Source organism: Anguilla rostrata, chromosome 18 (genome assembly GCF_018555375.3).
Source record: "Anguilla rostrata isolate EN2019 chromosome 18, ASM1855537v3, whole genome shotgun sequence".
NCBI classification, from domain to species: domain Eukaryota; kingdom Metazoa; phylum Chordata; class Actinopteri; order Anguilliformes; family Anguillidae; genus Anguilla; species Anguilla rostrata.
In genome coordinates, this window is record NC_057950.1 from 9,218,005 (window position 1) to 9,227,971 (window position 9,967).

General features: G+C 43.8%; 2 protein-coding genes across 4 annotated transcripts in view; both read left to right on the forward strand.

The window, feature by feature from the left end:
* Positions 1–3,936, forward strand: part of LOC135244567 (1-phosphatidylinositol 4,5-bisphosphate phosphodiesterase epsilon-1-like) — a 45,380-nt gene extending 41,444 nt beyond the window's left edge. For all 3 annotated transcript variants that reach the window (XM_064316978.1, XM_064316980.1, XM_064316979.1), the window contains 4 exons: positions 145–345; positions 528–695; positions 1,393–1,608; positions 2,224–3,936. In XM_064316978.1, coding sequence (XP_064173048.1) covers positions 145–345; positions 528–695; positions 1,393–1,608; positions 2,224–2,397 — 759 coding nt within the window. In that variant the 3' untranslated portion in view covers positions 2,398–3,936. The remainder of the gene's footprint in view (positions 1–144; positions 346–527; positions 696–1,392; positions 1,609–2,223) is intronic.
* Positions 3,937–5,086: 1,150 nt separating this feature from the next.
* fgfbp3 (fibroblast growth factor binding protein 3) lies at positions 5,087–7,833 on the forward strand. Its single transcript, XM_064316981.1, has 2 exons — positions 5,087–5,114; positions 5,951–7,833. Exon 2 carries the CDS (start codon positions 6,071–6,073, stop codon positions 6,752–6,754), a length of 684 nt encoding a protein of 227 aa, XP_064173051.1. The 5' UTR covers positions 5,087–5,114; positions 5,951–6,070; the 3' UTR covers positions 6,755–7,833.
* Positions 7,834–9,967: the final 2,134 nt, after the last annotated feature.

The following is a 9,967-nucleotide window of genomic DNA, read 5'->3' on the forward strand; positions in this document are numbered from 1 at the left end:
TGGTGGTACATCTACAGCTCACAACAAAGACTGAACAATATTCATGTTTTCACATTTCTCCTTTAAAGGATGTGATGGTAAGATGTTGACTGTTCTAGCATTCTATAGGTGGCGCTGTTGTGACAGTGCTCACTCTTTCCCCAGCTTTTGTCTCAGTCAGGAGTCTCTACCTCAGGCTGCTTCCTTGTGGAGGAGAAGGTGCCCATATGCAGAGAAAAGAGTGACGCTCGGAGGCAGCCACTCCAGCGAGCTCTCGGCCCAGAAGAGGAGGTCCTCCAAGTCCTCGGCGGCTGGTCCCCGGATGAGGGTTACGTGGGAAGAATCTGCTTCAAAACCAAAGAGGAAGTATGTCCGAGCAGGACCGCTGAGAGGGGGTGCTCTCGTGCCTGATGTAACGCCGCAAACGGTTAAAAACACGCTCTGCCTCCCACGCGCTTCACAAAACGGCAAAGTACCATTACTTGGGCTGCTCTTCAGGGGGGAGCGCTCCAGGGGGTGGCCTTTAATCAGACTGTGCGTTCTGACAGAGCTGGAGTGACCGGAGGGAGAAGATGGAGGGAGAGGAGGAGCAGTGCGACGGGGTGGAGGAGGATGGCGTCTTCGTCTTCGTCCACGTGCACGATGTGTCCCCGGGACAGCCCTACTGCGTCATCAAGACCCTTCGCCACAGCACTGCCCAGGAAGTCATCCAGCAGGTCCGGGCACGCCATCCCACAAGACACTGGTCTCAAACAGTGATCACTGTATTATACATCTGTTATAATCAGCGTGGCATCAGCCATGTATACAGACACACACACACTGAGATGCGAGCGCGCCCACACACACACACACACACACACACACACACACACACACACGTTTGTGTCCTTTTTTATTATAAAACTTTTTGTGCTAAACATATGTGCAGTAGGCTCTGCATAATTTGTTTTGACCGTGGGGTCTGCAAAAAAAAAAAAGCATCTGTTGCGGATAAGTGGGAGTTTACACTTCTTTCCTCCCTCCCCCCAGCCAGCACCTTATATACAAAGAAAGCCTGCACAAGGCATGTTCATATTGATATATGAAGCGATGAGTCCCTGAACATGTAGTGTCACCTGTGTGTGGTTCTATGTTCTATGGTTCTTTGAACTGTTTGGTTCGTTTCATACTTTCTTTATATAACATTTATAGCAAGAGACAGATGACACTTTTTTTTGTTGTTGTTACCATGTACTGATTGAGCATTCTTTTTCATCACAAGTACATAAGCTAATAGTAATTAGAATAGAAACACAGAGCAGTGCTGTGGTGTCAAGCTAATGATGATGTCACAAGTGTATGCACAGGTGTGGGCTCATGTCTGGCCTGCTATTAGTAACGTGTCCCCCCCCCCCCCCCCCCCCCACACAGGCTCTGAATGAAGCCAAGCAGTCCTGCGGCGTTCCCAGCAGCCCTCGGCCGTCCGATTACGTGCTGGTGGAGGAAACCGCCAAAGAGACGGCGAACAAGAAGGCCGGGGCCAAGCCGAGCCAGCGTGCGCTGTGTGAGCTGGAGTGTGTGTACCAGGCCCAGAGCCGCTGGAAAGGCCCAGGCCGCTTCATTCTCAAGCGCAAGGAGCCGGTCCAGGTGAGCGGCCCGTCGTGGAACCGGGACCCACTGCTGTGCGCCCTGTAGAGACTGCTGTAGACAGTCCTGTTCCAGTGTGTGCCCTGTAGAGACTGCTGTAGACAGTCCTGTTCCAGTGTGTGTCCTGTAGAGACTGCTGTAGACAGTCCTGTTCCAGTGTGTGTCCTGTAGAGACTGCTGTAGACACTCCTGTTCCAGTGTGTGCCCTGTAGAGACTGCTGTAGACACTCCTGTTCCAGTGTGTGCCCTGTAGAGACTGCTGTAGACACTCCTGTTCCAGTGTGTGCCCTGTAGAGACTGCTGTAGACAGTCCTGTTCCAGTGTGTGCTGTAGAGACTGCTGTAGACACTCCTGTTCCAGTGTGCCACTGTAGACAGTCCTGTCCGTGCTGTAGAGACTGCTATAGATGGTCCAGTTCTAGTGTGTGCCCTGTGGAGACTGATATAGACACTCCTGTTCCAGTGTGTGCTGTGGAAACTGCTACAGATACTCCTGTTCCAATGCGTGCCCTGTAGAGACTGCTGTAGACAGTCCTGTTTCGTTGTGTGATGCTGTGTGCGTGCATGTGTGCGTGGTGTGTTCATGTATTTATGAGCATTGTAAATCCATTTTCAGACTGCGCGGGATGACAAGAGGAAGGGCATCTCCTTTGCCAGCGAGCTGAAGAAGCTGACCGGCCGTAGTTGGCCCGTTTCACTGGGTTCACCTTCCGCAGAGAACGCACGCGGGAAGGACGAGAGGCCTGCAGTGTATGCACACTTCAGCGAAGCCACTGAGCAGGTTCTCTGAGGAGTGCAGTCAGCGCCTCCTACAGGTACGGAGTGAAAGTGCTGGACACAAGTTAATGACTGGCCCATGTGATTCCCCTATTTAAATAAGACAATCAAGACAGTGCAATCTAGTGCATCAGTATAGCTGCAACCAGCAAGTGTGTGTGTGTGTTTGCACACACGTGTGTTTTTTTTTGTTTTTTTTTAATCTGCCATTTTAAATGGGTGTAAAATGTATTTATAATTTAATTTCTCCGGGGCATTCCATTTCCAGCGCATTGGTTATTTATGTTTGGTTATAACACTTTCAAGTTAGGCAAGATTGGTCTCTACTGTGGCCGACAAGGGCAAATGGCCCAAAAAAGTAACTTATATGGGTGTTTAACTAGTGTTTTATGTGTTCTGCTCTCCTTTTCACCCCTCTTAACTTCCAGTTGTCCTCTCTCCACCTTCCTCTTATGCAATGTCCCCTTGCTGATCAATTAAGTATCCTATCACATGTGGAGACGATGTAGAGGAGAGAAAACTAAATGCAATCAAAACACTCTGGTCTCCCGGAAAGTAGTTAGCTACCACTACGGACAACGTTAGCTAGAGTTAAATGCAAGATCTGGCACACAATGTTGTCGCTAGCAACCTCTTGTAGAAGTCAAAGTCTCTATCATGCCAACGCTAGCTGCGTAAAACTGTTGCTCTTTTATTATATTGTGAAAGACTAAGGCCAAATGTAAAAAAAAAAGAATACGTAGGCTACCTTTTTATGTAGCCTCTATTTATTTTTTAATCTTTTTGTTCTCTTCTGGAGAACTTCCGTTTTGTTGACTGGATATGCAGCGTTTTCCTTTTGCATTTGTTTTCGGAGTTTGTGTGTTTTTGATTTTGCATCGTTTCTGTATTTGCAGCGTGTTTGCTGTTAATGTATTTGTTTTGGCTTTCTGCAGCACGTTTTTTCATTTGGAGCACGTTTCCGTTGTTGTATTTGCATTGGATTTCCATATGTGTTTCTGAATTGGCATCGTTTCTGAAGCTGCAGCACGTTTCTCCGAATGGAAATGTTTTGGGCTGTTGTAGCGCGTTTGCCCTTGTCGGCCACCGTATGTCTCCCATTCACAAGGCTGCATCATTCCAAATATACTTTTATATATATTTTTGGACACTTTTCTGGATCTTGTGGAACATTTCATTTTTAACAGAATTGTTTTAAGTTTTTTATTTGTATTTAATTTTATATTAATTAACAATGACATCACTTTTGTGACACACAAATATCTGTGTGCATTATGTGGAATAATTTTCTTCTGTTCCTGTTTGAAAGTCCATAACATGTCACTGGGGAGATTTGTTTCATTTGTGTTCATCGTTCAAAGCCATAGCATCACCTTACACTGTTCCAGCGGTCTTTATAATTTGTTTTTACAACTTTATTTCTGATATAAACGTGCTGGTTGTGATTAGCCTGTTAGCCTGTTAATATATTGCAATGTGGTGTATTCACATTGTGATGACTGTATTTTTATAATGCTTTGTATTACAAAATGAATAAACCACATGAACTCTGTTTTGGTTTATGTGAGAAATCTATTATGAAACACTGATGGCTGTGTACAGTCGGTACAGAGGACTAATTTGAATGAAAATCTGGCCCTGATATGAAATGCTGAAGTCATTGCACTGTGAAGCCTTTTACAATGGCGCCCTCTTGTAGCAGATAACAGTCACTGCAAGTGGTATGCCCAATAAGGCTGGTAGACAAAATTTGGATTTATATCGTGCTCAAAACTTGAACTTTTCTTGATCAATTTAATTTGATTGAAAGACAGGTTTTTATGTATAACAAAGTTCATGTCTATTTTCTGGGGTCAGTTAAGTTGATATTTCTGGAAAAAATCTTGTACTTATTGCCAATATTGAGAGAAATTTCAGCTTTAAGCATGTATATTCTGAAGCTAACATGGTCCAGTATGAGCAGAGGAACATCGGAGCCATATTTTAGTACAAAACAACGTTCGGTATGTTGTGAATTTTTGGTAGATTTTGCTTTAAATCAATTAGCCAACACCGAAGACCTTCTTTATCAACAGGGATGGAGAAGTATTTTAGAGCTTGAGATATGAATAGAGATTTAGGTGAACAGACCGGTAGAAATTAAATTTGCACACCAGTAACTTAGTGAACAGCAGTGCAATTGTGTGGAGTTCACTCCTGCCACTCGCTTGCATTCTGCAACCATGGTGTTGCAGCTGATGATTAAATCAACTGGTACAAAACAGACAGTAAACACAATACATTTTTCTCTGCCTCATAAACGATAACACAATGTATTTATTTGTATGTGTAAGTTATATTATGCACATTACAGTACTTTAAGTCAGAAAAGAATTTACTTGCGACACAACGCTGTCATTTAAGCTATTCAGACTGAATGAATGTTTAGTTAAAAGGCCATCTTGGTGTGACCGAAGGCCTTTTCTAAAGGGATTGTGGGAAATGTCCCTGCTCCTCTTTGAGTGGCTCGGAGGGGGGGAACGAGGGAGGCCCCATGTCATGCCTTCCAGATAATGCTGTCTTGAGCTGTGGTGGATCTGGGAGGGGCATTTCTTTTGGGAGGTCTGGGCAGCCCCATTGACACTGCGCTATCCCCCCCCCCCACCCCCTTTACCCCCCCTCCCCCTTTCTTATCCCGACATCTCCTGCCTCATGCTCTCACTGCGCAGCAGAGACCCAGCCCTCCACATGGTGAGTACACAACTCTGAACTCACTGCAAACCGCTTGCAATATGTAGAGAAGTGTGTGCATGCTCCGAGCCACTGACTTTTACCAAAGCTCTGTTTTGGGGGTTTGGGGAGGGGGGGGGGACAACTTTAAAGGGAAGTCCTCCCAAACGATTTGGATGCATTTGTTCAGCAGAATCGGCGTAGTCTTTGTTCTTGCGCATGCTGTGTGTTTAAGGCTGTGTGTACTCAGAGGGGGGAGGTCTGATACTGAAGAACTTCCGAGTTTTTAAACCTTCAGATTGTATTGGCATTACTCCCCGACGCATCCTCTCAGAAACATGAACATATATGCTGTTTATATTTGAAAGAAAATTGTGCTTTTGAAAGTTGCTGTGGTTCCAAGAACAAAGACAAGGAAGGAGGGATGCACAAATGCCGCTTGCAGCGTTAAAACTGAATGTGCAGTACATCTTTTCAAAAAGACTGCGGTTTCGATTTCTGCAGTTTTAAAATGCAAATATGACCATTTCAATGAAGTGTGTTGTTGTTAGAATGAATTAAGAATTAATGTTTGTGAATGAACATTGTTTCTTTGAGTGATAATCACAAGCTTAGTTTTCAAAAGTACTCCAATGGATAGTTGCAGCGCGCATCTTTATTTTGTTTCGTGCACTTAGCTCCAATTTGCTATTGATTTCCCATGTGTAAAAAAAAAAAAAAAAATTGTATTAAGTATACCTGACATATACTATTTTATACTTAAGATTAAGTTATATAAGTATAATTAAATTTTATGCTAGGTATGCTGTTTTTTTTCTTCACATGGAGTTCTGTTACTTTTCCCTCTCTTTTCTCAGGTCTTTTGAGAGCGGTGAGAGTCCCGTCTTTGAACACTGCCCGAGGCGTTACTGATGCTCGGACGCACCTGAATAGCACGTCCGCACGAAGCCGCAGCAGCAGCAGCGAATCCGGCGGCCATGAGGCTCCTCAGCGCCCTGCTCTTCCTCCTCCTCCTCCTCCTCTGCGGGCCGCCGCGGGGGGCGGAGGCGAAGAAGGAGAGCGCCGACGAGACACAGACGACCCGGCGCGGCCGGAACCGGGCCGTGCCCGGGTCCGGCGAGCTCACCAGCAAGGAGGGCCACCGGTGCACGTGGGAGACGACAGGGGAGGGCGCGGTGTCGCTGCTGGTCAGCTGCAGCTACGGCGAGCTGGCCTACCAGTGCCGGTACGCGGGCCGGCCCGACCTGTGCCCCGCCTACGCCGCCCGCTCCAGCCAGTACTGGAAGCAGGTGGTGGGCAAGCTGAAGAAGAGGAGGAACGTCTGCGACGGCGAGAAGGTCCTGAAGACGCGCGTGTGCAAGAAGGCCCCCGCCGAGTCGCACATGAGGCTGGCGGAGGAGGAGCGGGTGGAGGAGGCGACGCAGGCGCAGGCGAAGGAGGAGAAGAAGAAGAGGGGGAAAGGGGGAGGTGAGAAGAAGGCGGCAGGGAGCGAGGGAGCGGGGAAGGAGGAGGAGAAGCCGGCGGCGGCGGCGGCGGCGCTGGACGGTGTCGCGTTCGGGGAGGTGAACGACGGGAGCATGGAGACTGAGCCGGCGGAGACCTACTGCGCGGAAGGGTGGCAGTCCTTCTGCTCCTTCTTCGTGAAGTTCGTCGACGGTTAACAGCGCCGCTAACGAACACTGCCGTCCCCGAGCCGGGTTCGAATCCACCTCCAGGTGTGAGTAAATGTGGTTTGTATAAAGAGGAAGTGAAGTCAACAGTGTAATAATTCCAGGAAGCGCAGAAATACTGCTTGTAATACTGTTATGCCTTTCGGGCCATTTCATTACTAAACAAAATGTATTTTACTTTGAAATGTGTCTGTTAACAACTGGTGGAAAGTAAGTACATGTGTCAGATTTAATGGTGGTGCCTAACCCTATTTGTAATTTACTTAATGTTTAATGTTTTAATGAATGAATAAAACAAAGTACAACATTAGAAAGAGTCTTAGGCTCTTTAATGGATACAAACTCCAAATACTACTCTGACCATGTGCAATGAATTACAAAATGAAACTCTGAGAACCTTTGTGAATTGGTATTATAATTTGTTGTATAGACATAATGGACCAGATAAAATTTAACATCCAACTGTAGTCCTAATAAAATTATTTTTTATATATACAACATTTATTTTAATTAATTTGAGACCTACATTTACAAAAAAATTTAAACTATTGGGAAATAATAACTTTTAACAATCTGGTTGATTACCATATAAATTGTCCAAAGTGTCAACTGGAATATAATAAATATGTTAAAAGTTTTTATTTGCACTGAACAAAAAATGAATTAAAAATCCTTCATGAAAAACACTGTGTTCAGAGGAAAAAAGACCAAAAGAATGTTTCAAATGAGGAAAGAAAAAAACTGTAACTGTATTCTGAAACCAACTCTCAGTCCGGAGCAGTCTTTTCCAAAAAGGAATGATGTGGCAACAGGTTTTTGTTTTAGCACAGCAAGAAGATTCCTGATTCTACTTATCAATGTTTTGGTTGAAGACCATGATTTAGTTGATTAGTACAATCCGGTGTACTAGTGCTGGGCTAAAACAAAAACCTCCACCAATGAAAGTCTTTTTCTTTCTTATTTTATTTTAATGTAACCTTTATTTTAACAGGTTATAGTCCCATTGTGATTAAAATCTCTTCTACAAGAGAGACCTGGCCAAAAAGGGCAACACATTTCATTTTAGACAATGAAACAAAAAAAAACAAAAAAGCAGACAAAAGACACGCAAAATGTGCAAAAAGCTATCAAATTACAGCTATAAAAACATTTGCAATTTCCAATGGAATCCATTTCCAACCTCTTAACTATAGCTTTACATTCACTGATAGTGACCATTTAAAGCTTTTGTAAAGAGGATGAAAACAGATTATATGCGTGCTGAGAAAATGCGCCATTACCACGTCCATTTCAGTTAATCTTCAAAAACCCCCCGGGTAAACTTCCAGATAACTTCAGCATGACAACCTGGCAACCTTGAACTTTCAGCTTTTTTAAAATTTATTTATTTATTTTTTTATATAGAATCGGCTCATTTTTGTAGTAGATGGTTGATTTGACTCCATTGCGAAGTGTTAGACATGATTTAAGCCCTTCTGACTACAAAATACTGACCCAGTGTTTCTGTATGAATTTCTCTATTGCACAGAATTCCTATAAAATGGCAGTTTTCAGCTTTGAAAGTAGACCTCATTATGTGCTGTTGGTAAGGGAAAATGGATCATTATTAACATTATTGCTCATGCTGTGAAATGTCAGGGGGGAAACCAGTGTGGAGTGCTTTCCTGTCTAATTCAAATCGCTCTCGTCTCTGATGCTCGCAGCTCAATCAGTGACTCTTCACTATATTGAAACAGAACCACTTCATTTCAGGGTCTAAAAACGATTAATTTTCACCGATTAAATAGAACATTTTAAAATAAACATTCAGTGTGATTGTCTGAATTCTGTCAAACACATTTTTAAAAATGCTTGAAAATAATAGTCTATAAAATGCTTTCAAATGAGCATATAGCTCTAAACACTTGACAGTTAAAACACTGGCTAATTTCCAAATTATGCTGTACACAGAATTTATGAACTGATATAATTAGCAAAATGTGCAGTTGATCTTCTGCCAAATAAACATTTTCAATGACAGAGACTATGAATCCAACGATATCAACACCCAGGTTGCGAAAAGGCTTTTCTATTTGTTGCCTGCAGTCAAAAAAATGACTACACAAAGCGTTTATATTTAACATCACGATCGGATGTTCAAGACAAATATTAGACATTTCAGGAATTAAGTGCCAATTAAAGTGAGCTGGCGAGCTTTATTATGTGCTGTAGATGCCAGTCAAGCGCAGATAACAGGAACCCTGTTGTGTTTGAGGCGAATGTTGGCAGGAATCCAAGATTTACCCCAACGCAGTGTAGAGTCACACATCGTTTCCACAGAAGAAACTATTGTTCACGCCAAGGTGAACAAACATACTAATCGACTCTTTGTCCCGTTCCACAAAGTCAGTGCCAGTTATAAACCAATGAACATTTATCAGAGCTGACTTAGGACACTTGAGATTGTCTAATAAAAAATGAGAGAAAAATGCGTAGATTACCCTGAGTAACCGTTAAAGTGAGATGATTTTTTAAAAGTTGTGTTCTAAGCCTCTCTCTTGCACTTATTGGGGTGAGTGTTCCCTCAGCTCCTCGTAGAGTCCCCCGCGCTCAGTGATGCACGTGTTCGGGTGCAACAGGTTTGAACAGCGTGTCCGCTCCACGCTCTTGAAATGGCTGTGGATAGAGAGTATGGCCTGATTGCTGTGGTGTGATTTTTACATGCCAGACCACACCCCCCTCCGGGACCTCCCTCTCTGGTCAACAGTCCTTGTGCTTCTCACTAGCCCTGCCCCCCCCAGCCACACCCCCAACACACATTATGCTAATTAGAACATCTGAGAACCATCACCGCCGCCACATAGCGGGCGCCATGTGATTCACTCTCAGAATGTTTTAGTTGCAAATGTAAATCACACTGGTTTCCCTCGGTCTCCCTGGTGGGGTTTTCTTTTTCTTTTTTTTGTGGCTGTTGTGTAGATTTTGAACTGCAGTTTTGTTTACATTTCATATGAAAACATAAAACGGTGAATTTATAATCCTGAAAAAATATACATTTACGCACAATAGACAAACCTACACCTACCGAAACATTGTGATGGAAGTATGTACACTACACTTACGTGAGAAGAGCTTATGTTTTACCCAGATAACCCTGACCCTAGCTTAACCCTAATTTGAGCCCTAAAACCTTATGGAAACAATAGGCACCTTTGAAAACATTTG